Here is a 27,011-nt window from a genome sequence, read left to right as displayed (position 1 = left end):
TACACTTAATAATTATCCCAAATAATGCCATAATTTCTTAATTTTTAAACTTCCACCTATGTTTTTAAACTTTGCCATGAAAATTGAATTTCAAATGATGCATTGCTTGAACATGAATGTCTATCAAGATACCAATTTTTTTATTTTTTTGAAAGGCGTATATCAAGATACAAGTTAATTGATAACTACTTCAATCCAAATTGAAATCCTTTTCAAATAGAAACGTCTAAATAGTGGCATAAACAAAAGATGAAACGAAATACTTTAGCTACAACATAATGGGAGTCTGAAGTGTGAACTCCATTATAATAAACAAAATACGCCATACATCAACCTCTTTACACCGACCAAACTTTCACGCTCTTTTAAGATTTGGTCCGCGATCGAAGCCACTAAAGAACCAGTGGAACAAAAGGCAGACCGCCCCAAGCCCCTTTGCTCACTCAAAAGGTAGAAGTACAACCTTGGCCCAAAAAAATATATTGATTTTCGAATAAAAGCTACCTAGGCCCGTTACTTAAAAAGTTAGCCATTGAATCAAGTTTAAATCAGTACCAACGAAAGGTGCGTAAAAATCAGACAAGAAGCTAAATAAATCATCTGCCGAACGGTGCAAAATCTCATCGAATCTGCAGCCACCGACTTTTCCAACTTTAACCCTGACCCTTGATCAATTGAATAATTACATGCCTCGTGACCTGCCAGTATCACCCATAAAGGTTAGTGGCCAGAACAGTTTTCCTATTTTCCAAGTTATTGTTTTGATAAATGACATATCCTATCCCTGGAGGTAAGAAGGGGATCTTACTTGGATCAGTGGAGGTGATGACACCCGTATGATTGAAATCGCAGTTGAAGTCATGGCGGCCATTGGCTTGATAGTAAGCATTCATTGCGTACGATGCATGTGACCGTACATTGTTGGGGTTAAAGCAGGCCCCACCTGCTTGGATTGGTCTACAATCCAATCCGGTACTACACACGTAATCGATGTTCGCCTGTAGCGCCGCAACGCTGGCGTCTGATTTCGGCACGCACCATTTCCCTGAACCAGATGATGGTGCTGTGGCCGTCGGTGGGGCCGATGCTGGACCCAGCCCCTGCATCACAAAAGGAAATCAGACGGTCCTGATTGGTTGTTCAGAATTTTACGGCAATCAAAAAATAATTGTAGCTTAGTCCCTGTTACGCAATGAGAACAAGAAAGAGCGGGAGATTTTTCTTTTCAATCACCGGAATTTTGTAACCGAAATACCCTTAAAAGTAAACAATAAAAGTACATCAAAAGAGGAAATATGATATTAGGAGGAGGGTAGTTCGGTCACAGGACAGCCAAAGCCGCGTACGGCTGGTCGACAATCAAAGTCGGCTACGCAATTATAGAAAGCTGCATCTGTCAGAAACCAGAAACATAAAATACCAACACTTTACTATATTTATTGGAGATCAAACCAGTTACTTGCCACGTGTATGTAAGGATTTTGAACCAAACATCAAACTCACAAAAATCGAACACTTAGCAGAGTTGTACTGGATAATTAAGAACCCGCCCATTTGGTAACCGTGATTAGGAAGTTTAGGAGTTCGGTCCCATGAAGCAAAAATGAAAGAAATTCCTAACTTACAGAACTAGCCTTTAGTGATTAAATAATTACCTGTTCATTACGGAGAACGCCCACATTGTAAACCGGGGTGAGATCGGGTTTGAACAACCCGAAATTCCGCTCCGAAACAGACTCCTTCAGGTTCTCGTTGAACAAAGAGAAAATGTAAGTCTCGAAAGTCCTGTTCGGCATCAAAGGAGTCCCTTTACCAGAGTTCACATGCTTCACGAGGTTCCCATTAAACGACAAAGCATTCTCCAAACTCACACCGGGTTGACCCGGATCACCCACCGAAGGCCACCCGGTTTCAGCCACCACGATTTCCACATCCCCATACCCGACCCGTTTCATTGCTGAATAAACCGCGTCCAGTTGCGCATCAAACATGTTGGTGTAGTTTATCCCGGTAACCGCGTCAAAAACGCCAGCGTTGGGTTTAAACAAAGCGTAGTTTAACGTTTGAGGCTTGAAGCCGAAGTAAGGGTATGGATTTACCATGAAAGGCGATTTTGTTTGCTTGTGGAACTCCAAAATCGGCGCGAAAATGAGCTTGTCGTATCCTTTGCGGAACTTCCCCGTACTCGGCGGCTCTGACGTAGACAAGATCCCCAGTGAATGCGGAGTCGAGACTTTGATGCTTGAAGCGTTAGCCATGTCGAGAGCCGATCTGAGAGCTTTCATGGCGGGTAAAAGGTGAGCGATGAGGGATTTATCAGACGTGGCGAGGATTTCGTTCCCAACGGCGATGTATCTGATGATCGTTTGTGGGTGATGCGGCAAGATGTTATCGGCGATCCAGGATTGGGCCCCGGGGAGTTTAGCGAGAGAAGGGATGTCCCCGTTTCCGACCGTTACAGTAACGGAAATACCCGTGTTGGCAAAGGCTTTGAGGATGTCGGGATTCGCGTCGAATATCTTGACGCGGTCGATGTTTGTTTTGGTTTTGAGGAAGTTTGCTACTTGTGGCGGAGGTGGGAGGTTGTCTGCGACAGTTCCGTAGTTGACGCCGATGGAGTAGGCAGCGGTGGTAGTGGAGGAGAAAATGGTAACGTGGAAAGTGAATAAGAAGAAGAGCTTAGTTGCAGAGAGGGTTGCCATTTTCTTTGCTCTTACAATGGGACAGTGAGTTAGTCAAGTGAAACAGAAGCTTTGCTTTAGTCGTATTACTTTGTGAGGTGTGGACCGCGGAGTGTTAAGGAGAAAGAGACAGGGTGGGATTTTGTGTTGCGTGATTATGATATAAGCGAAAATAGGTCTGTGGGGCCCAGACTATATGCTTGATCAGATGAGTGGGTTTCTTTCGATTTTTGCATTTTTTATGATAGTGCTCTGAACGCGTTAAATGTGATCAACATGAAATGTACTTAGATTGACTTATAAGAGACTATCAGACTACTAAAACAGTGGCACGTGTCCTTATTGATTGATGATCAATTTATGTTATTTCTTCAGGTTACAAAACTTTCCACATTGGATTAAATATGGTTTATTGCTTTATAAACAAGTTTAGGTAGAGCGTGGATTTGGGGTATCAAAATTAGGATTACATTATTTTAGACATTGATGGTGAAAAAAATTCTAAAGTGAAATTAGATAGTTATCAAATATGTTTTTAATAATTAATTTTTATATAAATATATTTTAATAAGACACCTTTTAATCTTTTAATTTCCATTATAGACTTCAAAATTTAATTGACAGATAATTTTTCAATTGACAAATTTCATCCTTACCACTTGATTTGAGTTGTGATTGTTCAATTGACTTGGAGTTTTGGTTGCTTAAAGTTGATTATATATTAAAAATTTTAAAATAGATATAGACATATTACATATGGTTGTAATTTTTTATTTGCAAGGTTTTCATATATATATATATATGTTCTATCTATGAATGTATTAAAACTCATTTATTGTTTAAAGTGGAATTAATCTTTAGTTACTTTAGTTTATTTAGAGCAGTAAATGCAATAAATTTTGTATTTACTTGAAATTTGAATTTTAATCGAATTGACTTTTCAATTACTTCTGTATTACTCTCTAATTGATATATGGTTCATGTATTTAAGTAGATATTGAGTGTTATTTGTTGAATTTAAGTGCCCTTCATGTCTTATATAATTATACCTTTAATCAAGTCTATATAAGGTATTAAACATCTTTATTGTTAAAGTGCCCTCAACTTAGCCCCTAGCACTAGGACTAATTAGAGCAAATACACCGTCCTAGCAACATGCACGTGTTATCATAAAATTATGACAAAATAATTAAAAAATTGAATAAATATTTTATTTTTTAATGTATTCAATTAAATATTTTATTTTAAAATATATAATTTTTGTTAATTAAATATCATTTGTCATTTTATACTATGCATCACTCATATAACATGTTAACATATCATGAAAGATAATATGTTATTTTTACATTTCGTATCAGTGTCATTTATTATGTGATCATGAAATAACAAGAGTTAATTTGATTAATCTCAGTTACTCAAGCTTTACTATTTAATTTAAAATAAATATATAAATATTAATTGAACATAATAAAAAATAAAAAATTAGTTAAAATTTTTTAAACAATCAAAAAAAATTAAAATATTTTATCTAAAATTAACTTTTTTTTTTTTTATAACAGAATAATATGCATAATATAGCACATTATAAATGTGGTAGAGCTACCTATAGAATCCATCAATCTGTTATGAAACATAGGTATGTAAATTGCAGTGCAAATCAGAATAAAATTTGGTGCACATGACATTGATCAATCAATAATTTATATTAGATAAATATTTTTTTTAATTGTGATTATAATGAAAGAAAATAAAATATTTATATTAGATAAATCAATAATTTTTTAAAATGGATAACCCCATTTTTTAAAATGGCTATTTTTAATACTTAAAATCAGCCGAATGAAAAAAAAAATGACACATGAGAAGAGAGACCGAAGTTATCTCCGTACTAAACATGTTGTTAATGTTAAATGTGAGTACTTGAGGAATGACGAGCAAAGTATGACCAGAATTGACAATGACTACTGGTTTATACAGTACAATTGTTAACTTATCGATATAATTTTTTCAAACCATGAAAACATACAAAAAATATATATTAAAACAAACAGAAATTCATTATTCTTTTAAATTTTATTCTATACAAAAATCTTTGCTAGCAATATTTTATCACAAACAAAAAAAAAACGAAGAGAAAGAAAGAGCTCCATAGTTTATTCTATACCAAATAATGGAATGGACAATGAAATACATAGACATACAACTCTACAACTCTAGATGGCATGACAATACTTAACAAGCATGTTGTAAACTCAAAAAATTGGAGAAAAAGATTAAAAAAAGCCATATGGAAATGACCCATATTATTTTGTGGAGTAAACCATCATTTGTGTTAAGACATCTCAACCCTTAAGTGCACTTATTGGCCAAAAGAAGTAATAAATTAAAATTTCTTCTCAAAAAAATTAAGAAATTAAAAATTAAAAAATATTCAACTTAAAAAAGAATTTTTGTTCACTGAGTATTTATTTATTTATTTTTCAATTGAAATATTATAAACTATTTTTTATTATTTTAATATTTAAGATTTAGACTTTAAACAAAAAGATGTTAAAAAAATTGGATTCCCTCTAACTCCAAAATATTATATTTTTAATTTTTTAATTAAAAACATTTACAAGAGAATCCATTTTTTTTAATTTTTTGTCTAAAATTTAAATCTTAATAATTAAAACTAATAAAAAATAGTTTACACCAAAAATTTAATAAATAGGATAATATAAAACTTAAAAAATATATCGTATTATATTGTATGCGTATCATGTGATACGTGTTCGATACTTAGTCAAACGATACAATATATTGATTTATTTCGTTTTTTATTAATATTGTAAGTTATTGTGTTTTACCATACTAATAATTATGTATCTATGTATTTAAGTGAATATTTTGAATTTGTTCATAATTTGGCATGTTATCCTTTTGGTGGAATAATGAAAACAAATTAATTTTTATTATTATCCATTCTTTATTAGTTTTACAACATTTTAGTAAATGTGATTGAGAAGAAAGTGATTTTGAGAAAAAATAATATTGTAACATTTGGTATCTATGATAAAAAAATCGATAAAAGTAAAATTAGTTAATATATGAAAAATTTTCTTAAATAATTTAAAAATTTTTTTAAAATATTTTTGTCTAAAATTAACTTAATCGATAATATGTTATTTTGAAGGTTTAGAATTTTGGAATTTAAACTGAAAAATATTTTTTAAAAAATTTAATCACAATATATTTTATTATATACATCAAACTAATAATTATTTAAATAATTGAAAATTTATAAATTTTTTTATACACTAATATGATTTATTATTTAGGATTCACGTGGAAATCGTTATTGATGAGGTTTTATTAACACTAACGATAATTTTTCTTATTAGTGATTAGGGGTATAAACGAGTATATTTTTAAGATACTTCATTCGAATTAGTTTAAATGAGAAAGTATTCAATCCTAAAATCAAAATAAAATTGTAAAACACTATCCAAAATCAAACCCTAATAATATAACATTATCTATTAATTATCTAAATTCATTAAATACCCAATTAAATAACTCAAAAAAAAATTAAATTACTAAAAATTATATGATTTTTTTTTTATAATTAATTTACAAAAAGGAAGTTGGTTAAGATAATAAAAATTGTGTTGAAGGTACAAATTATGAATATTTGAAATATTATATATAATATTAGTATATATATAAAATCGAATTTAGGTTTAGGATATTATTCGAAATGTACTCGAATCCGAATCGAGTATTAAAAGTATTATCTAAATTCACCTCATAATCAAATATAAATTACTCAAAATTTATCTTATCGAATTGGGTAACCACGAACATGTCACTCATGATGTTATCTCAATATGCATTGGGTGGCGTTTCATTCTATACTTTATTGTATAATTCTTCAATTCTCTCCAAAACTTCAAATAGTATTTCTAGTTCTTTCCAATTCTTAACTTCAAATCCGATTCAACAATATTAAAAGCATTATTCGATTTTATTTCATATCTGAATATAGGATACCCAAATCTTATATTATTAGATTGAATACTCGTAAATGCACGTATATTAACAACTCATTTACATTTCTATCCCTATTACACATATCATCATGTTTAACGTATTCGAGTTGGTCGAATCCACCCATAACATAGTATTCAAAACCGATAATAAAACTCTATGTTATCGAATTAAGTGTCCACCTGTACACGTATACCAATCCATTTATGTCCCTATCCCGTCGCACACACCATTGTGTTTAACGGTGCCGTAATAAACTCACGGCGTTATCTCAACACGTCATCATGTTTTACAGTGATTAACGGTAATAGACTCACGGCGTTATCTCAACATCCGTAACGTTCATTTTGCGCTTAACTTTACCATTCTCCCGTTCTCTCCAAAACTTCAAAGAATGTTTCCAGCTCTTTCCAATTCTCAATGTCAAACCCGGTTAAATCCTCTGCAGCCGATTTAACGCCCGATCCGCTTCTCAAATCCGGACTCTTCATCGACGCCAATGGCCAGAACCGATCATCTAAGCCGACAAACCCTCCCAATGGTTCGAGTCCATATGGCGCCCAACCGGAGGCGCGCTCGTCGCCCTTGGCGGTAGCCAAGGGGAAGCGTCGAGTGGTGCCGCCAGAGACTTGGTTGCCTGCTGGATGGTTGGTCGAAGATAGGGTTCGGACCTCCGGTGCCACAGCTGGAACGGTTGATAAGGTTAATCTCAGCTCCAACATAATCCTTTTTTTAACTTTTTTTTCTGTTAAGTTTAATCTAAGTACTTTAGAAATTTTATTAAATTTTCTCTTTGGGCTTCGAAGATCATTTGATATTTTTCTCCTTCATTTGGAAGATTAAATCCTTATTTTATTGCTTGAAGTGTTGCTAGTGTTGTTTGTCTTTAGCCAGCATTGTATCACTCATCATAGCCATCGAATTGATATCTAGAGTAAATTCTTGTGTTCAACAACTTTGATGAAAACAAACTCAAACTTCTTGTTCCTTTGATTTTGTTCTCAAGCCTAGGCAAACTAAAAGTTAGATTAGTTGTAATCTATTAGCAGCCTATATCAATATGCTTTGTATAAGAATTGCAATCTTATAGTTATATATCTTTTGAACTCTTAAGGTGGCCATGGGGTGTGTAAGCATGTTCTTTTTTTAAAAACAAATTTATTGGAATTCAATTTAATGACAGAAATGTTAGCCCTGCGGATTGAGAGGCTAAAAGTTGGTGTTGCATAAACACCCATATAAGAGCTTTTGTCTTTGTCCCTTCTCCAAAACAAGATGAATTATGAAATCTGATGAATGAATGTAACGTTAGAAGTTGGTTAATGGATTTGACCTGGGAGAATGTTGCATAGGTGGGGGACTAAGTTTTTTCAAAATTGCTTTAGAGAGTTATAAGATGATATAGAAATGATAAATATTCATTTCATTTATGGTGCATTTGCATTGAGATCAGTTTATTTTGTTGCATCTGTAATACATTTCTTGTTCATGTAGGATGTATTAGAATTTAATTCAGACCTTCTTGTTGTATGCATTTAAGGGGAGAAGTGGCAATGCAGTAGTAATGTAAACATAGCTGATAACGTTTCTTGTGCAGTATTATGTTGATCCATCCTCAGGGCGTAAATTCAGATCGAAGAAAGAAGTGCTTTACTTTATAGAAACTGGAATCACCCCAACTAAAAGGAAGAAAGGAATGGAGACTTCTGGCACTGAAGAGGTTGTAAGTCAGAAACAAAAGCCTTGTTGGTTGAAGATGCTGAATATTTATTCAATTCTTTACTTCTTACTCCCTGTCTTTTGGTCAATGCTTGAATTGTGTTTTGCAGTCTACGGGTATCTCTGCAGATACCAAACAGAGGAAGTCTGAGAAAAAAACAAAGCCTTTGAACTTTGATTTCACTAATGTGCCTGAGAAAGTTGATTGGTTGTTGACAAATGCCTCTGTGGACTCGTGGACTCCCTTCCTTGGGGATGAGCAAGTGCCCGAATCTACTAGACAAGATTGGGCTGCTGCATTTACATTCCTAACAGCCAGTAATCGCAGAAAACCAATGTTTTGAATACATTCTACATCTGATCAGGACATCATTAAACGTGGGATTTCATACTGACCAGAAATGGGCTTTTTTTTTTTTCATCTCCATTCAGCTCTAATCACTCAGGTCTTATTATCTTTGATTGGATTAGTTTCACACAGCAGTGAGGCTTAACAAGAGTTAGGACCTTCCTAGTTATAGGTTATAGGATTGTTATACAATGATGTATATTTTGTTCCGTTCCCCTTGTTCATATGTAACCTGTAGCTAGGCGTTCCTTTCAAAATAGCTTTGTTCTTTTGAAACTCAAAACAGATGGTTTTGTTTCAATTTAGAAAATGGAATGCAGAGCATTTTATTTATTTGGTTTCACATGGATTAATGCGTCTTGTTTCAGTAGTGCATTTCTCATTACAAGCAAAATGTGCATCTCCAATAGCTGTCTTCCAAATCTGACTCGGGAAATCGATTTCATCACTGTGAAATCAAATGCTGCTGCGATCCAAGTTAGGTGACGTTTTCGGAAGTTTGATGATAGTTATTTGATTTTCACCCAACAAATTAGTGACAGCGAAAAGGATCTTCTAACGAAGGCAAGGCATGGCTAGAGCTGAAACAAGTTCGTGGGCCTCTCGGGTTACGGGCCTTTGTATGAAAAAGCCCTAAATCTTAATCAATGAACGTGAGCTAATACGGCCCTAAATCCTATATCCTGGTAAAGAGCAGGAGGTATAAAAGCCTAGCGGAAGCCAAAATTAGGAGGCAAACAAACCAACAACTGAACCATGCTCCAAACCCCTCAAACCCTAGTTCTCATTTTAAAAATGGTGAAGAACCCACCTCTTAAAGCTCTCTCGCTCTTCAACTCTTCAATTCTCCAAGGTCTTCAACACACCCCTGAATCCATGGCGTTTACTCTAGACATTCTCCTTTCTTCCAACATGCTCCTACATTCTCAGTCCATTATCCTCCAGATTATATCTGGTAGAATCTTGTCTCCTTTCTTCACTTCCTTGTCTCTGTTCCAACATTTAACTCAGCCCAACTTGTATCCCAACTCAATGAATCAAACCCTTCTCTATGAATCAATAATCAATGCCCATGTTCAATCTCAGTTACCTGATCAAGCCATATATTATTTCAATCAAATGGTAGACAGAAACCTTGTCCTTGGACCCAATACTTTGAATAATATACTGAGTTTTCTTATAAAATTTGATTCTTTTGATAAAGCTTGGATGCTTTTTACCAAGTCCAAGGGGAGGGTTAAGTTGGACGTTTATAGTTTTGGGATAATGATCAAAGGATGTTGCGAGGCAGGTGATTTAAGCAAAAGTTTTGAGCTTTTAGGTCAGGTAGAAGAATTGGGTTTGTCTCCAAATGTTGTTTTATACACTACTTTGATTGATGGGTGTTGTAAAAATGGTGACTTTGAGCAGGCAAAAATGTTGTTTTGCAGAATGGAGGAGCTTGGGTTGGTTCCCAATGAGTATACATACACAGTTTTAATCAATGGATTCTTTAAAAAAGGACTTAAAAAAGATGGGTTTTTGCTATACGAGAAGATGCAGCTCAATGGGGTGATTCCTAATTTATATACTTACAATTGTGTGATGACTGAGTATTGCAGTGAGGGAAAAGTAAGTAAAGCTTTCGAGATGTTTGGTGAAATGCGTGAAAGAGGAGTAGCATGTAATGTTGTTACATACAATATTTTGATTGGAGGATTGTGTAGAGAGACAAAAGTTTGGGATGCTGAGAAGTTGGTGGATCAAATGACGAGGGCTGGTATAAGTCCAAATTTGATTACATATAACTCGCTAATAGATGGTTTTTGCAATGTTGGAAAGTTGGAGAAGGCTATGTATTTATTTAATCAATTGAAGACGAAGGGTCAATCTCCATCTTTGGTGACTTATAACATTCTCATTTCTGGTTTTTCTAGAGCAAGAGACTCGGCAGCAGTTGCTGGTTTGGTAAAGGAAATGGAGGAGAGAGGCATAAGGCCTTCTAAAGTAACACATACAATCGTAATTCATGCATTCATTAGATCAGAAAACACAGAGAGAGCAGTTGAGTTATATTTGTTTATGCAGAAGGCTGGTCTGGTCCCAGATGTTTATACCTTTGGTGTCTTGATTCATGGGTTGTGCACAAAGGGCAATATGAAGGAAGCCTGGAAACTAATTAAATCAATGGACGAAATGCAGTTGAAGCCAAATGATGTGATATACAACACAATGATTCACGGGTATTGCAAAGAAGGTAGCTCCTATAGAGCCCTGAGGCTGCTTCAAGAAATGTGTGAGAAGGGGCTGGTTCCTAATGTTGCTAGCTACAGCTCTACTATTGGACTTCTTTACAAGGATGGGAAGTGGCAAGAGGCTGAGGCTTTATTGAAAGAGATTGTTGAGTCGGGTTTGAAACCTACTGTCTCTATATATAATCTAATCTCTAAACCCAAACACCTTACATAGTTGAAGATTCCAAGCACCATCTTCTGAACGTGATGCTATTTGGAAGGAAATCGAAAGTGAGGAGACATTCAATAAAACATGGATGTCTGGTGGCTTTAATTGATAGCCCAAAGCTTTCGTTGTGTGAAGGAGGATATCAGAGACTTGTACTATGAAGGAAATAGAAGAGACCATAAGTTAAATGAGGTTTGTCCTATCACCTAAATGCTATCCAAAAGCTACCAATTTTGAAGGAGGAGATCTGAGATATCCAAGCAGTGTGGGGTAGTTACTTCATTTCTGTGTAAGCTTGATCACTTTGCGTATAAACTGTTCATTTCCCTTCATTTTTGTCAAAAAGATCCTCCAGATTGATGTTTGATCATCTAGTCCTTTACTTTGCATATTGTAGATACAACTTACAAGGCTATGTAGATTGAACTTTCAATTTCATTAAAAAGGTGGTTAATACTCTTTGAGTAAATTCAATCTCTTTTATGCTCATTAAAATGGGAAAAAACCAACAGGGACGACAATGGCGACGAGAATAAAGGAGGAGGACGACATAACCAACAATACCAAGTTGGAAAATCATTGTTCAGAAAATGTTTGGAAGTGAAAAGGGCATTATAGTAATTACAGAATAACTAGCCCTCCACCCACATATTCGCAGTATAAAAAACGTGGGCGACAGCCCACCGTTAGTCAGTCCAGTCTCATCTCAGTGTGCTCTTATTAGCTTTGCTTTTCTCATTTTTCTGCTTCATCTCGTTTTCATCGCCAAAAAGAGAAACCAAACACAAGATTCCATGGCTCGCAAGTTCTTCGTCGGCGGCAACTGGAAATGCGTATGTTTGCTTCCTCTCTTCATCTCTCTTGGATTTTCTCCTTTTCTTTCTAAAATTAAATTTCTTTTTTTTTTCTGGTCAAAATCAATCGATCTATGTTCATGATCTCATGCTCTGGTCTACATGCGGTGATTTTCTAGAGATTGATTCGATCTTGAAAACGTTGTTAGATCTCAGTTTATTTTTGTACACAAATTTAGCTGATCGGTTATTTAAATTGCTCTAAGTTTTGAGATCTGATGGGTTTAATTCTAGCTGATATAATACATGATTTTAGTAAATTTATTTTGATCATGCATGTTAATAAATAAATAATTATTTACTTTAAAAAATAATGATTTTGAGGTTTGATTTTTATTTATTTTTTGTTGCAGAATGGGACAACTGAGGAGGTTAAGAAGATTGTTACCACATTGAATGAAGCTGAAGTTCCTTCTGAGGATGTTGTGGGTAAGTTTGTTTTGCAGGGTAAAAAATTTTCCATAATTTTTACTTCGTTTAGTAACTGCTCAAATTTTAAAGAATTCTTAACCAGTTCACTTTGAAGATTTACCAAGTTCAAACTTATGTTGTGGCAGAGGTTGTTGTGAGCCCTCCATTTGTGTTTCTTAACCTTGTGAAAAGCCTGTTGCGTTCCGATTTCCATGTTGCTGCTCAGAACTGTTGGGTTCGCAAAGGTGGTGCTTTTACTGGAGAAGTTAGGTAAGCGTTTTATCTTGTTATCATCTGCTTTATTTTCACATTTTGGTGTAGATCTTTTATGTTAGGATCAGGCATTCTAGAATCTGATATTGTCTGCGTATTGGGGGTTAACTTTCTGTTTTCCTTTTTAAACAGTGCTGAGATGCTTGTTAATCTGAACATTCCATGGGTTATCATTGGTCACTCCGAGAGAAGGGCTCTCTTGAATGAGTCCAATGAGGTAAATAGTACGATTAGGTTCCTGTTATCTCATTATCTACTTAACAAATTTTAGGGCTTGTTTTTGTTTTTTTCTGAATGACTCAAATAGTTCTTATTATTATTACTATCACTTAATGTCCTTTTGTGTGTTTGGAATACTTGTATATGCAGTTTGTTGGAGACAAAGTAGCATATGCACTTTCTCAAGGCTTGAAAGTGATTGCATGCATTGGAGAGACTCTCGAACAGCGAGAATCAGGCTCTACCATGGCTGTTGTTGCTGCACAAACCAAAGCAATTGCTGGTACTTGATAGTTACACTGGTTAAAGTTTATGATTGTTTACTTGTGGTCTCTAGAGAAATTTATTTTAACCATGACCATGTTGGGTTAGAGTTTTGCATTTTCTTCTTTGATATGTCTTTTTCAACTGTTATTGCTCTTTTGCAGATAAAGTAACAAATTGGGAGAATGTTGTTTTGGCTTATGAACCTGTTTGGGCCATTGGTACAGGGAAGGTTGCAACCCCTGCTCAGGCTCAGGAAGTAAGTTTGGGTTTTATGCATATTTCAAAATCATGCATCTAAGCTAGTGTAATTGTGTCTAAGCTGCAGCTTTTTAACTTGTGCCTAGAGAATCGTATCCTATTTTGTTTTACTTAAACAAATGTGTGATTGTACGTTCCAGGTTCATTGTGAATTGAGGAAATGGCTTCGTGACAATGTTGGTGCTGGAGTTGCTGCATCAACTAGAATCATATATGGAGGTATCTTTCCTGATCACCTTTACTACAGATCTTATCCAAATGCTTTTAAGAAAATTTAGCATAATCTTTGTTAGCATGTAAATGTGGTAAACCTGTGGTTGTTAGTGGCTGCTCCAAAAGTCTAGATGCATCCATCCTAACTGAACTACATGATATTCAACTATTCATATTGCATTCTTCTATTTTGGAATGCCATTCCAAAATGTTAATCTACAACTTTGCTTGACCTCTCCATAAACTTTTAGTTTCGATTCTTGGGTTAAAGTTTTGCTAAACCAAGCCCCTAAACCCTATTGAATCTGATTGTGTATCCATTGCAAATAAAATTTAGGTTCTGTAAATGGAGCAAACTGCAAGGAATTGGCTGCACAACCAGATGTGGATGGCTTTTTGGTTGGTGGAGCTTCTCTAAAGGTTAGTGATTTGCTCCTTTTTTAATCCCACCGTTGATTGATTTATTTGATTGTTTGTCTTCAGCTTGGCTTCTACCACTATGCTTAACTTCCACTTTTTTAACTTTTCCTCCATCAGCCCGAGTTCATTGATATCATCAAGGCTGCCACCGTGAAAAAGAACTGAAGTTCACACCCAGGAATCAAAAGCTTAAACAGAAACAGCCTTCTGGGTAACTTAATTTTGTAATTGTTGTCTTTCCTTAGAACCTGACGTCAGAATTTTCCGAGTGTAAGCCAAATTTAACTTTGTTATTGTGGGCTTGAGGCATAGATCCTCATTTTGGACTTCCAAATTTTACATTTGGGCTCTACCTGGTTGTCATGGGATTCGGTCTACTGGTTCATGTTTTTATCATAAAACCAAGTTTAGAAATGAGAATAAACTAGTGATGTGACTTATGTTGGTAGCATTCTGATCTTGTATTTGCCCAATTTTGGAATGGGCTTAAAAACCCAACATGGAAGTGGGCTATCCTAACTGAGTTAAAGCTCAAAATACTTCCAAAATTGAAACCAACACGGTATGTGCCGCCCTCTATAAAACCAAACAGGGATTCAAGGTAAAATCCTAGCCATGGCTTTTGCCAGCAGATTCCCCATTTTAGTTGGGCTCTTCTCATCGTACCTGGATTTTAAGTTTTCCACTAGCACATTTGGTTGACAGGACGAACCATGTAGGAGACCTATGTATCAGCCTTGACCCATTCTGTTGGCTTTCAAGTGTAAAGTGGATTTCTTTCTCTTTTTATGGTACCAATGCCTCTTTTCTATTCTTTGTCTGACTTTATCTTGAAACTTCCCGGTGGTGCTCTCATTAGTCATTTCATGCTTTTTTCTGGGGGCATCCCTTTGACTTCAGAAACCATGAAATGGTGAAACTTTAGTAAACAAATGAAATCAAAGAAATAATTGATATCACCCTTCCAATAGTGTACTTGGTGCCTCATTTGGTTGACTTAAGGCTGTCATCTTTTGACCAATTTAAAGGAAAAACAGTCAAACCCTTCCACTCCGTGCAGTCAATTAAAGATCCTCTTGATGCAAGCCTACAATTAGTGCCCATTGTCAGTCGCTGTACATGTACAAATTCTTCTGATTTTGATATAAAAGTAGAACGAGCCCTCGCATTCCCGCTGCGCAAGTGATTTTTCTTTATCTATAAATATTCATTTTTCTTACTCAAAATAAAAAATTCAAAACTGTATACCTTTTTTTCTCACTTAATAAACATATTTTAAAAATTAAAAATATAAATTCAGAATAAGCGATATTAAAAGTTTTCTCAACTTTTCACTGATATGAAATTTTGAAAAATATTAGGGTTTTAAAAAGTCTAGGCTAAAGTCTTTTAAGGTTGAAATAATCAACATAACGAAGTGTCGTATAATTAAATAAAGTAAAATATCACAAATTTTATATTAAAAATAAAGTAAATTTTAAATTTATAAGTAAAGATTCTCTTTCACTTAATAAGTATATTTTTTGAGTTAAAAACATAAACTTATAATCATAACAGGTGAGAGAAAATATAATGTCAGCTCGTTAATTAAAGTGTTATTTCTTTAACAAATTGCAATTTACATGACATCATCTAAAACTAGAGTAAACATAAAACTCATAAATGGATTTTACATTTACTGTCCCATGCCCATGAAACCTTTGATTTGAAAAGCATTATCCATGGAAAAGTACACAAAACTTACTTAAAAGCAAGACAGCAAGGCAAGTAATGTCAAGATTAGTAATTAGTTGATTTACTTTTTGTTTTCTTTAGTGCCTTAGTCGATGCCCAAAAGGCATTCCGCGTTCTTTTTTTTTTTATTTCAAAGGATATGATTATTAAACTTTGTCCGAAAAATATAAAACAAAAAAGGCGACTTTTTCATCGTCACCAATGCGTCGTCTAGACGTACGGAATACCAGAATTCAATGGCGTCAGTTCCCGTTTGATAGCCGACAAAACTGTCACCTATTTGACTATTGCCTTCGCTTCCCAAATTATTTCATATCACAACAAAACTTAATTTACACTTAATCCCATCAAGTATTTTGTCATTCCCATGCATGGATGTTCAAGATGAGTCATTTCTTAATATCTTGTTCTCCTATAATTTAGGAAATAATTACAATTTTGATGAAGTAATAAGAAGTGAATTAGTTAAACTCGGAACTAAATACATATAAATTTTGTATACATATATCGTTATGGTTGAGTATTTATATATTATCATTTAATCAAATAATATTATTTTTTAATAAATAAATTTAAAAATTGATAATTTTTAAAAATAAATATTTATTTAAAATTTTACTATTACATATTTATAAAGTAATGTTCCGTAATTAATGATAATGTATAAATCCTATACATTGACAGCATATTAAATATAAATTCATAATCTAAAACATACCCTTAAAAATAGGTTTTTTTTAAGATAAAACTTTAAATTGATTTTTTGTGTAGTTGGTTAAGATTCTCATAAAAATTATATTACACATTTAACACTTCAATTCAATATTACTTATTTTAGAATAAGCATTAAAATTTTAACTCTTAAGTATTTTTAAAATTTCGAGTTACTTTTAGTAAGATTAAGATGTAATGAACTCAAATCAATCAAATTCCATCTAGATCCTCTCTTGAAGTCAATTCTAAAAAATATAAATAAATAAAGTCCCAAATATGTTAGCTTTAATTAATTCCAACACCCAACTTTCTTCGAAGCCGTCCATGGAATAAAGCCATGACGGCACGATTCCCCAACCAACTCGGCTAGCGGCTAGGCAGGTAAAGCCCCTTCGAAGCCGAGCCTAGAAAACCTTGGGTGGGCCAGCACATGCCGAGAATGGCTTGAAAGGGTCCCACGTAGGATCGAAAGGTCAAAAATAGTCCGATTAATCACGGCTAAGGTTTGTTGGGTCCGTACCAAAAAGGGATCAAATGATTTCGGTGACGAAAAAGTCTGTAAAGCAGACGGTTGCGATTTGCTTTGTGCCGGGTGTAAACGCAAGCAATGCAGAATATTATACGTCAGATGAGCAAGTTGGGCAAAACCGAAAGGAAGCAAAATCAAGTAAAAGAGAGACACAATCAAGTAAAAGCGTTGGGTTGGTACGTGTCACGGGTGTGTTTGGTTTCCAAGATTTACAAAATCAAGTAAAAGAGAGACACAATGAAAAATTAATATCGGCCTCATATTATTTCTTTGAACCAAAAAAAAAAAGAAAAGAAAAATAGAAAAAACCCCTCATAGTATGAAATTTTCAAAGAAAATTACTTGTTCAACTAAATGAACTAGAAATTCAATGTTAGACATGCATTGGGAGCATTTTGATAATTTTAATAAATAAAATTAACAATTTAACTCTTCTGAAAATAAATACAGAAGGTCCAGCAAAAATTGAAATAGAACTTTCCCTAAGTACCAAAGATATGGATGGATTTTGACACCAGAATAATACTAACTTTTGACCTATCAAAACTTTTTCCTTTTTTTTTTAGGATAAAATTTTCTTAGTGAATTTGTTTAAGAGTATAGAATCCAATTAATCTTCATCAAAGATAAAGAAAGTGTACTCATATAATTAAAACCAATCCAAGGAAAGAGAGGACAATTTTGAAATGATTTGGATTTTAAGGAAAGAACAACAATGTATCCCATAATTAGTATAAGGTTTGGAATCCAACCAGAAACGTCCTTTCAAGAGTATTTCATCACTGACTTGTTTATTCTAGTACCACTATCTGCAAGATTCACAAAACCAATGATCTTAAGTTTGTCTCAACATTGTTGGCTGTTTTCCAACTTATGAAATATTGAAACAATGGGGCAAAAACAAAATCTTTCAGTTTTGTCACATTTCAAAGTGTCCAAAGCTCTCGTAACTTTCCAGGAAAGTGAAGCTGTTAAATCACTGCCTGAAGTATCATCATTGAAATAGTTAAATAAAGAAAAGAAATGATGGGAGAAGACTAATTAGAATAAAGGTTGGCATGGGAGCTTTCCAGGAATCATCCTTTTGCCATGGAATAAGAAAGAGTACCTTCCGCCATGGTGGGTGTGGGGGCATGGAAAAACAACTTGCTCCATCCGTCAGGATCAGGGGCTGAAGGGCTGCCTAAAGATTTAAAACCGAATGTAGGGCATTTTGTCCTTCAAGTACTATTGTTAATCTTTTATCCATTAAAAAAAGACTTTTCTTTTTTCTTCAGAAAAAAGGAATCATATTTTCAATAGTTTATTTATTATGTACTTGACACTATCCTACAATGAAAGGTAAAACAAGGATAGAAGAAGCCAGCTGAGAAAGCTGTAGGAGAGAAGCTAAGCCAACATCATAAAAGAAACCAACGGCTGACAAAAGATGGCAATGCTGTGCAAGGCTTATCTTCTCTGACTTGAGCTGCACGAGTACTGAGAGAGACAAGTATAAAAGGCTGGGCTTGAATGGCGGGACCAGCCCGCCATTAATGCAATTCTTCCCACCTTCCTCTAAAACTCGCTCACCCTTCCAACCATGAACCATCACTAATCACTGACTACTTGCCACTACTGCTAACCAAAAAAAAGAAAGCTTTAGCTACAAACTGGTCAACTCTCTGTCTTCTCTCTCGAATCCTTTACTTCCTTTTGCTTGGTTTACTTTGATTCTTTGTTAGGTTGGTTTACAGAGAAAAAGGTGGGCTTTTTATTATTTTTTTCCTTTTTGAGTTGTTTTAGTTTATTGGGTATCCTTTTCTAGTTTTCTTTTATCTTCTTTCACTTCTTTAAATTGCATTCTTTTTTTTTTATTTTTTTATTTTTGGGTTTAAATTAGGACAATTTGAGGTTGTAATAAAAAGTGATCGTTTTAGGAAGCTTTGTGCCTTTGTTTTTTGATAAAAAAGAAAAAGGCTTGATTTTTGAAACGTAGATCTGCTTCGTTTCATTGTTCAGTTCAGGTTTCTTATAAGCAAAAGCTTCATTCTTGTATGTGTTTGGTGATCTACAGAAGTGTTGAAGACGTTGGTCTGATTTCCAGGATTTGAATTGATGGGGATATGCTTGAGTGCCAGAATTAAAGCTGAGAGCCCCAGTAGCACAGGTAGTTGAATTTGTCTGAAACAGCTTCTTTATTTCCTTTTACGAGCCGCATACTCATCTTTGGTTGATTTTGTTTTTAGTTTGCTTTGGACTTTAAGATTGCTTTAATTAAATGCTTGGTGATTTCCTTTCATTTATGGTTGTTTCTTCTTTTGGGGTTCCTTTCTAGGATTTTCTGTGGGGTGGTTACTGGTTTGGACTTGGAAGCTGCAATTTAGAAATTTTGGGTGGAATTAGTTAATTTTGTTGGACAGTCTTCTTGTATTCATTTTTCTTATTAGGTATAGTTTGTTGAGAACGGTATCTTCATTAGTGGCTTGACAAATATCCGATAAATTTGAGTGAGATCAACGTATCAATGTTTCCGTACTTTCTTTTGGAATTCTTTGTCGTGAATTAGTTGCATAGAATGAGAATGAAAGCTGAACGCATTCCCCTTCTGTTTGGCACTATTTCCACAATAAGCAAATTAATTAGCTCATATTTTCTTTCCTAATCATTGGGCATGTTGGCTTTGATTTATTTTAGCATTTGGAACTGAACAATGAATCGTCTAAATTTTCACATCATTCCATCTCATGCTTGCTCCTCTGTTAGTCTTCTTCACAACCAAACAGATATTATGTCTTTGTCTGGCGTGCTTTGGGATCCTGTGAGTCTCACCATTGTGGATTGATGTTATGATATAGTTAATGCGCTTTGGAGCTATATTCTCTAGTTTTGAAAGGGCTAACTGAAATTTGTTATTTGTGAACATAGGAAAATAGTGAACATCTTTCCTGGTTACATAATTTTGGTCTTAGTTTGAATTGAAATATTAGAAGGTTGAGTTTGGCAGCATGTTGGGGACTCTATTTGTAAAACGGAGTATGAAAATTAATCAATGCATGCATTTCATCTTCATGCATGCAGGGCTGAGTTCAAAGTATGTTAGTGGTGATGGGAAAGATATGAGCAGTACAAGCAGCAAAGTCTCATCAGTTTCTGTGCCTCTGACACCTCGGAGTGAGGGTGAGATCTTGCTGTCTCCCAATTTGAAAAGTTTCAGTTTTGCCGATCTGAAAATGGCCACCAGGAATTTTCGTCCAGATAGTGTGCTAGGGGAAGGCGGTTTTGGCTCAGTGTTTAAGGGGTGGATTGATGAAAATTCACTTACTGCTGCCAAGCCTGGAACTGGCATAGTTATTGCAGTGAAAAGGCTTAACCAAGACGGGTTCCAAGGTCACAAGGAGTGGTTGGTGAGTCCATGTTAACTCAGTATTCTTCAAACATTTGGAGCATCCGATCATTCTTCTTACATGCGGAACATCCAATTGGTTTTGCATTTGTTCATCACATTTATTTGGTGGAGGGAATTTTAAGCTTAAGATAGAGTCATGCAGATAGCCAATGTTTTCAAATTTGCTCAGACTATTCTAGGGTTTGACTTGTTTGCATAATATGTTTATCTGGGAAGCTTATTGATGTGTTTTCATCATATTGGCATTTCTTATGGTTAAAACTTTTAAAATGATGTTTCAGGACCAAAGTGCACAGATTCACCCATGTTCTTTTTCCCATCTTATAGGCAGAGGTGAATTATCTGGGACAGCTTTATCATCCTCATCTTGTGAAATTGATTGGATATTGCTTGGAGGATGAACATCGTCTGTTGGTGTATGAATTCATGCCTCGTGGCAGCTTGGAGAATCATTTGTTCAGGAGTAAGTTCTTTCTGCCTATCTCTTGGTGCCATTGAACCAATTGTGTTTAAATACCTTTTTTTTTTTTAACTATGACATTTAAATTATCTGCACCAGGAGGTTCTTATTTCCAGCCTCTTTCCTGGAGCCTTCGCTTGAAGGTTGCTCTTGGCGCTGCAAAGGGGCTTGCCTTTCTTCACAGTGCTGAAACGAAAGTGATATATCGTGACTTCAAGACTTCCAACATCTTGCTTGATTCAGTATGTGACTTATTTATTAAGCTGATATTTTTGGCACTTTACTAATATGGTTTCATTGATAAATTCTGAACAACTGTTATTCATCGACTCCTCTGAAAACCATCTTGTTTTGATGTAATTGCAGAACTACAATGCAAAGCTTTCTGATTTTGGGTTGGCCAAAGATGGGCCTACAGGTGATAAGAGCCATGTTTCTACCAGGGTTATGGGGACCTATGGATATGCGGCGCCAGAGTATCTAGCCACAGGTACTTATTAACATAATCGTGAAGTGTGCAATTTGGTTTGCCTGACTGACTTTTTGTCAATTTGGACTTTTTGTGGTGCTTCTGTTCTTTTTCATTACTCATTTCTTATATATCTGGGTGCCTGGTGGGTGTAATTTTCCAATCTTGTGACCAGTTCACTTTTTCTCCAACTGTAGGTCATCTGACTGCCAGGAGTGATGTCTATAGTTTTGGAGTTGTGCTGCTAGAGATGTTATCTGGCCGCAGAGCAGTTGATAAGAATCGACCATCTGGAGAACATAATCTGGTGGAATGGGCCAAACCTTACCTGGCCAACAAACGTAAACAATTCCGTGTCCTAGATAACCGCCTTGAAGGCCAGTATTCAATGGAAGGAGCCCATAAGGCTGCTACCCTTGCTTTGCGATGCCTGTCCATTGATGCCAAGTTCAGACCAAGAATGAATGAGGTTGTAACAGCATTGGAGCAGCTCCAAAATTCCAATGAATCTGGAAGTAATCAGATCGATATCAGCAGCACACCCCGGGTACGTAGGCGAAGTGCAGGTGATGCTATTGGTGGAAAGAGTACCGTGGCGTACCCTAGGCCATCTGCTTCCCCTCTTTATGACTGAGAATGAAATCAAGGCACACAACAAAATTAGCTGTCCTTGGAAGTATATTCAGGTAGTTTGGTAACAATATCAAGAACTCAGGCATATATACTTTTTATGCTCTGTGACTGTACAGTTCTTGTTTTAGCTGATGTACTAAAAATCAATCTTCTCTTGACACAATTGCAAGTTCAAACCATAACAAGGGGAATGTATGCAATGCTGAATTTCTTTTGAGATCACTATAGTGTTTGTTAACACCTGAGAGACAAATTGGAAAAAAGGGTGTAACTGGTTTTGTATGGCCACAAGTAGGTCTTTGCTTCCAGCCAGGTTTGATGAAGTTTATAATCATATTATTTTATTTTTTTTCCTGATGCATCTGTCAAATCTTCCTTTACGGGCACTGGTAAATTGCTGTGTTGATTGTGGCTTTTGGGAATGATAAAAGAGATGGAATTTGAATAGGTAGTTACTAGATCCTGTTGGTCTCTGATTCTTTTGGTGATAAAGGAGTTGAGATATGTTACTCCAAGTCTCAAAAGCAGTACATAAAAACATGGGTGATTAATTTGTTGACTGGTATGATTCTTACCAGTCCATGAGGCTTTTGAGCTTTAGGCTTTAAAGTTTAGACTCTTTTGGGATTCATTTCCTTTCAATATAAAGTCCACCATATTTGTCAGCCCCACTAAGTTGATGGCTTACTCCCAAGTATCCCACCTACTGCACCCAGCATCAAAGCAGATAAGGCCAACACAAGATAGTGTAGTATGAAGCAGATACAATTAGGAAAGAATCTGCTTTCAGTCTCCAGGTGTTTGTCTATCTGTAATATTCAAATCAAAAGTCCTGAATTAATCAATTGTTTCTTGATCTATCTGTTCTATCTGATACCAAAAGGTGTAACCATCTTTTCTCCAAGTTTCTGATACCCAGTCAAGAATGGAGTGGTTGGAAAGTGTGACGCAACAGACAGGACTGGCATTCCAATCGGCTTGTAAGTTGGACTTGGTCCCTCTAGGTAATTTGTTGGACTTCATAGACTTATCAAATTCAAGCAAATGTAGCTGAAAATTCATGTACAACTTCAGCTTCTAAGACACCTAGCTGTCCCATGACAGATTTTCATCTGTCAAACCATGATCTGTCGCTTGTATAAACTAAAGTAACTTTAACCAGATTTACAAGAATATCTTCGTGGACCATTTCAAAACCCTCTCTGATGTCAAAAAGGCAAAGTTTGAATACTTCTCCCCACAAAGAAACAACCCACTTTTCCCCTCCTCTTTCCTTTATCTTAGGGTAAATGCAGGTAGCCAATGATGCATAAGGCTGGGCATTCCCATCCAAGTAAATCAACCTCAAGAGTCCTTAGAGAGGAAACTACAATGGAGTGGGCAACCAATTACAATAGATGGGCATCAATAGGCCGTAGGAAAAAAACATACATATTACGGGTTAAAGAAAGAACATAATGAACTTATGAAAAGAATAGCTTGCATCAACCACAGATGCAGCTTTCCTTGCAAACTATATTTACAACTACTTTTGAACAAAAATGAAATGGAGAGAACAGGAAATATCCTCCAAATTTTCAAGAAATAAATTGTATGACTATATTCATGCTATGTATTTGATTAAGGAAATGCATTCATTGACCAGTGCAAGAGGGTGTCACGAGCTGAAAGCTCATCACCAAGTCCTCACCAGCCCAGGTGTCCAATTTCTCCAATCTAACTTTCCAACTGATCTGTTTCTTAAGCTAATTACTTCTCTGATATCAAAAACCTTCTTCAGGTAATTGTGCCCTTGCTTGGTAGACTCGGCCTCAGTCTCTACTTCACTTTCTTCCTTCACATCTTCATTTTCACTGACTGATTGAGAGACACCTTCATCCTGAGATGAAGTCTCACTTATAATGTTGCCTAGCATCTCAACCACCTCGCTCATTTTAGGGCGGGATTTTGGGTTTTTCATTAAACATTTGTTTGCTAGGGATGCTAGTTTCTGAACTGATTTGATGCAATAATGTCCTTCAAGACGAGGATCTACAATAAGGTGGAATTTCTTTGAATCTGACACATAAGGTCTCACCCATTCAAGGAGCTTCTGCTCACTTCGAGGAAGATTTCTCTCTAGCGCTCGCCTTCCAGTGATGAGCTCGTATAGAACCACCCCAAAGCTCCAAACATCACTCTTAGCGGTTAGCCTGCCAGTTTGTACGTACTCAGGGGCAGCATAACCTATTGTGCCCACAACCTTGTAAACATTTTTAAAACGGTGAATGGAAAAAAATAATAATCTGTTAGCAATGGTTAGAATCCATGTATCCAACTTAAAAGACATATCAAATTTCCAAGGCATAAGCCATTAAATCTATATCATGACACTCAAAAGAGCATTATGATTTATGTTAGCTTAAACAAAGGTGATTAACTTACTGTTGTTGAAACATGGCCTAGTCCTTCAGCAGGTCCTTGCCTTGCCAGCCCAAAGTCTGAGAGCTTCGCATTAAAGTCCTCATCTAGTAGAATATTTGATGTTTTAAAATCTCGAAATATTAGCTGCATGAATCACAAAGCACATGAAAATCACGAAGACAAGCACACAGTTCACATAGTTTACAGTAAAAAACAAATAGAGACTGATGCAATCGATGGGAATAGTAAAGCAAAATTTTGGGTAAAAACAGGTATCACCAAAACTAATACAAATAATATGTGCATGAAAAATGATTTATCTTTTAGACTTTAAAACAGTATACCTGAAAATCCATTTCTTCATGCAGGTAAGCCAATCCACGGGCAGCATCTTGAGCAATTTTCAATCTTGTCACCCAAGGCAATGGAAATGACAATGGCATTCGAGCCAACAGATGATCCTCCAAGCTTTTGTTTCGCATAAGCTCGTAGACCAGAAGTCTTTGAATCCCTCTCTCATCATCCTCACCGCAATATCCGACCAACCTTACAAGATTCGGGTGCTTAACGACACCCAAAAAGTTCACTTCATTGATCCATTCCTTATGCCCCTGAATACTAGAAAGCAAAATCATCCAAATCCCATAAGCTGATAATCAAAACTAGAGACATGTCTAATCCATTCAACATTAAAAGGAAAAAGAATTTAAATCAAGATATGTCAATATGCATAGATTAATAACAGAAGTTCTAACGTGACAAAATTTTAATGATTGGACATCCCTTAATTTGTACTACTACAGTATAGTTTAAAACAAGATTAAGCTAATCCATAGAAAAATTCAAACAGATAGGTAAAAAAAAAGTAAAATACAAAAACAAGGAGGGGCAAAAAGGGGAAAAGGGACTATGCCTGGAAACCGTGACGATTGAGCTGTTTGATGGCGACATCCAACTTCAAATCACGACCGTCGTTAGCTTCATCAGGAACCTTAACGACACCTCTGTAAACGCACCCAAACCCTCCTTCGCCAATCAAAAGAGCTCTACTGAACCCGCGGGTAGCTGACTTCAGCTCCGCGAATGAGAACAACCGCAGATCGTTAGCTCGACGCTGAATCAGGAACTCGCAGAAACTCCCCGCCGAGTAGTCCGAGGTGAAGTCCCTAGTCGACTCGGAGTCGAACTCGGAACGACGCGTGTCGACGCTGCTTGACGCCACGCTTAACGACCTCGTCCACGTCACCTTCGACGACGCCCTGGAAACTCCGCCGCCGTCCTCTCCCCCGCCTCGCCTCTCCCCGTTGGTAAAATGAAAACACTTCATAACTACACGAAATGCAGAGTTCCGAAAAAAGCAGAGAAAAAGGTTGATGGTTTTTGGGTCAAATGGGAGGGGCGGGAGGTGATGAGGAGATCAACGAACTCGGATTGGCTAATATAAAAAACATTTCTTCCTTCGTTTTTTTAATTTTCTTCTACATATATTAATGTTTTTAAAAATTGGTTTTGGTTTAGTTTGTTGTTAAGGAAGTTGTCGTTTTGCCAGAGAAAAAAGGGAAGAGATCACGAGGGAGATGGCAGAGGGCAGAGGGGGGAGATGCTAAGTACTGTAAGAATCGGACAGGACGGGAGGGACAGGTCCCATTGAAGCTTGGTTAGTTGAAGGGGTTCCATTGGAATTTTATAGTATTGTTTTCGGAGTTGGACTTTGTAGGGACAATTTGCATAGGAAATGGATTTGATTTTTATATTCTATTTGTATTTGTTGTTATTGCCAAAAATTGGAATTTTTTTAAATGTTGATACAAGAAAAAAAATGATGGACTTAAATGATGAAGTGATTTGTTTATATTTGTTTAAATACATGAAACGTATAGAAACAAACTTTATTTAATGTATAACACCTTATCAATTTTCATGATTTATTAACTAATAATTAGTCTTATTAACTTTGTATACAACACAATAATATGATACAAACATAACAAGAAGTTAAGTGGATTTGAATTTAAAGTAATCATGTTTCGTGTCTTAATTCTATCAAATTCACTTAACTCTTTTTAAGACATAATTAATTAATCGTGTTATTGTGTGGTTGTATAAGTCATGATTTATTTATTAATTTATTTAATTGTATTTATAACTCATATATATATGTCTACTATACGATTAAAACCTATTTATTGATCCATCTGAATATTAATATTTTTATGACTATATAGATTTATTGATATTAAAATTTATTATATTTAATAAATATTATGATATTTATCATTTTTATTATAAATTTGAATAATATAATTACATTTTAATTTTATATTTTTTAATTTAATTATATCAATCGTGTTAATAATAAAACAAATTATAAATCATATACATTTTAATCATGTTAACATATTGTATTATGTTATATAAAATTTAACTCAATATTAAATATGTTAATCGTATAATGTCGTAATATACGTTTACTAAAATGTAATCGAGTGCATATTTAAGATTAATTAATGATGTCATGTTCGTATTTATTCATATATCTTTAA

The 27,011-nt window shown here is 35.2% G+C and overlaps 6 protein-coding genes across 7 annotated transcripts; 4 read left to right on the top strand and 2 right to left on the bottom strand.

Annotated features, from left to right (window-relative positions):
• Positions 210-2,995, bottom strand: LOC18590685 (glucan endo-1,3-beta-glucosidase). Its single transcript, XM_007016349.2, has 3 exons — positions 1,656-2,995; positions 809-1,100; positions 210-698 (listed from the first exon to the last, which is right to left on the bottom strand). Exons 1-3 carry the CDS (start codon positions 2,700-2,702, stop codon positions 544-546), a joined length of 1,494 nt encoding a protein of 497 aa, XP_007016411.2. The 5' UTR covers positions 2,703-2,995; the 3' UTR covers positions 210-543.
• Positions 7,078-9,121, top strand: LOC18590684 (methyl-CpG-binding domain-containing protein 5). 2 transcript variants are annotated; one of them, XM_018127005.1, is made up of 3 exons: positions 7,078-7,415; positions 8,311-8,436; positions 8,543-9,121. In XM_018127005.1, exons 1-3 carry the CDS (start codon positions 7,134-7,136, stop codon positions 8,774-8,776), a joined length of 642 nt encoding a protein of 213 aa, XP_017982494.1. In that variant the 5' UTR covers positions 7,078-7,133; the 3' UTR covers positions 8,777-9,121. The 2 variants fall into 2 exon arrangements, with proteins under 2 accessions (XP_017982494.1, XP_007016410.1); XM_007016348.2 differs by having other exon boundaries at positions 7,080-7,415; positions 8,311-8,433.
• Positions 9,531-11,800, top strand: LOC18590683 (pentatricopeptide repeat-containing protein At4g11690). The gene is made up of 2 exons (XM_007016346.2): positions 9,531-11,512; positions 11,736-11,800. Exon 1 carries the CDS (start codon positions 9,538-9,540, stop codon positions 11,227-11,229), a length of 1,692 nt encoding a protein of 563 aa, XP_007016408.2. The 5' UTR covers positions 9,531-9,537; the 3' UTR covers positions 11,230-11,512; positions 11,736-11,800.
• On the top strand, positions 11,897-14,589 carry LOC18590682 (triosephosphate isomerase, cytosolic). The gene is made up of 9 exons (XM_007016344.2): positions 11,897-12,056; positions 12,431-12,506; positions 12,635-12,758; positions 12,894-12,978; positions 13,131-13,263; positions 13,409-13,503; positions 13,646-13,724; positions 14,056-14,138; positions 14,256-14,589. The coding sequence occupies exons 1-9, from the start codon at positions 12,018-12,020 to the stop codon at positions 14,301-14,303; spliced, it is 762 nt and encodes a 253-aa protein (XP_007016406.2). The 5' UTR covers positions 11,897-12,017; the 3' UTR covers positions 14,304-14,589.
• Positions 18,553-22,414, top strand: LOC18590681 (protein kinase APK1B, chloroplastic). The gene is made up of 7 exons (XM_007016341.2): positions 18,553-18,859; positions 19,172-19,264; positions 20,176-20,501; positions 20,831-20,966; positions 21,063-21,205; positions 21,330-21,453; positions 21,630-22,414. Exons 2-7 carry the CDS (start codon positions 19,213-19,215, stop codon positions 22,064-22,066), a joined length of 1,218 nt encoding a protein of 405 aa, XP_007016403.2. The 5' UTR covers positions 18,553-18,859; positions 19,172-19,212; the 3' UTR covers positions 22,067-22,414.
• Positions 23,476-26,188, bottom strand: LOC18590679 (probable receptor-like protein kinase At5g47070). Its single transcript, XM_007016339.2, has 4 exons — positions 25,382-26,188; positions 24,813-25,079; positions 24,490-24,612; positions 23,476-24,307 (listed from the first exon to the last, which is right to left on the bottom strand). The coding sequence occupies exons 1-4, from the start codon at positions 25,793-25,795 to the stop codon at positions 23,741-23,743; spliced, it is 1,371 nt and encodes a 456-aa protein (XP_007016401.2). The 5' UTR covers positions 25,796-26,188; the 3' UTR covers positions 23,476-23,740.

The sequence above is a fragment of the Theobroma cacao genome, chromosome 9 (genome assembly GCF_000208745.1).
Source record: "Theobroma cacao cultivar B97-61/B2 chromosome 9, Criollo_cocoa_genome_V2, whole genome shotgun sequence".
Taxonomy (NCBI): Eukaryota; Viridiplantae; Streptophyta; class Magnoliopsida; order Malvales; family Malvaceae; genus Theobroma; species Theobroma cacao.
This window is presented reverse-complemented; position numbering and strand designations above follow the sequence as displayed.

Bases quoted from the DNA above. Each gene is read 5' to 3' on its own strand.
- LOC18590685 (XM_007016349.2), bottom strand. From the start codon at position 2,702: ATGGCAACCCTCTCTGCAACTAAGCTCTTCTTCTTATTCACTTTCCAC. The intron at 1,101-1,655 runs GTAATTATTTAA...TTTGTGATGCAG, and splicing joins GCGTTCTCCGTAATGAACAG to GGGCTGGGTCCAGCATCGGC. The intron at 699-808 runs GTAAGATCCCCT...TGATACTGGCAG, and splicing joins CATCACCTCCACTGATCCAA to GTCACGAGGCATGTAATTAT.
- LOC18590684 (XM_018127005.1), top strand. From the start codon at position 7,134: ATGTCAAACCCGGTTAAATCCTCTGCAGCCGATTTAACGCCCGATCCG. The intron at 7,416-8,310 runs GTTAATCTCAGC...TTTCTTGTGCAG, and splicing joins CAGCTGGAACGGTTGATAAG to TATTATGTTGATCCATCCTC. The intron at 8,437-8,542 runs GTAAGTCAGAAA...TGTGTTTTGCAG, and splicing joins CTTCTGGCACTGAAGAGGTT to TCTACGGGTATCTCTGCAGA.
- LOC18590683 (XM_007016346.2), top strand. From the start codon at position 9,538: ATGCTCCAAACCCCTCAAACCCTAGTTCTCATTTTAAAAATGGTGAAG.
- LOC18590682 (XM_007016344.2), top strand. From the start codon at position 12,018: ATGGCTCGCAAGTTCTTCGTCGGCGGCAACTGGAAATGC. The intron at 12,979-13,130 runs GTAAATAGTACG...TTGTATATGCAG, and splicing joins TCTTGAATGAGTCCAATGAG to TTTGTTGGAGACAAAGTAGC. The intron at 13,264-13,408 runs GTACTTGATAGT...GCTCTTTTGCAG, and splicing joins ACAAACCAAAGCAATTGCTG to ATAAAGTAACAAATTGGGAG.
- LOC18590681 (XM_007016341.2), top strand. From the start codon at position 19,213: ATGGGGATATGCTTGAGTGCCAGAATTAAAGCTGAGAGCCCCAGTAGC. The intron at 19,265-20,175 runs GTAGTTGAATTT...TCATGCATGCAG, and splicing joins TGAGAGCCCCAGTAGCACAG to GGCTGAGTTCAAAGTATGTT. The intron at 20,967-21,062 runs GTAAGTTCTTTC...TATCTGCACCAG, and splicing joins GGAGAATCATTTGTTCAGGA to GAGGTTCTTATTTCCAGCCT.
- LOC18590679 (XM_007016339.2), bottom strand. From the start codon at position 25,795: ATGAAGTGTTTTCATTTTACCAACGGGGAGAGGCGAGGCGGGGGAGAG. The intron at 25,080-25,381 runs GCATAGTCCCTT...TCTAGTATTCAG, and splicing joins TCAATCGTCACGGTTTCCAG to GGGCATAAGGAATGGATCAA. The intron at 24,613-24,812 runs GTATACTGTTTT...TGATTCATGCAG, and splicing joins ATGAAGAAATGGATTTTCAG to CTAATATTTCGAGATTTTAA.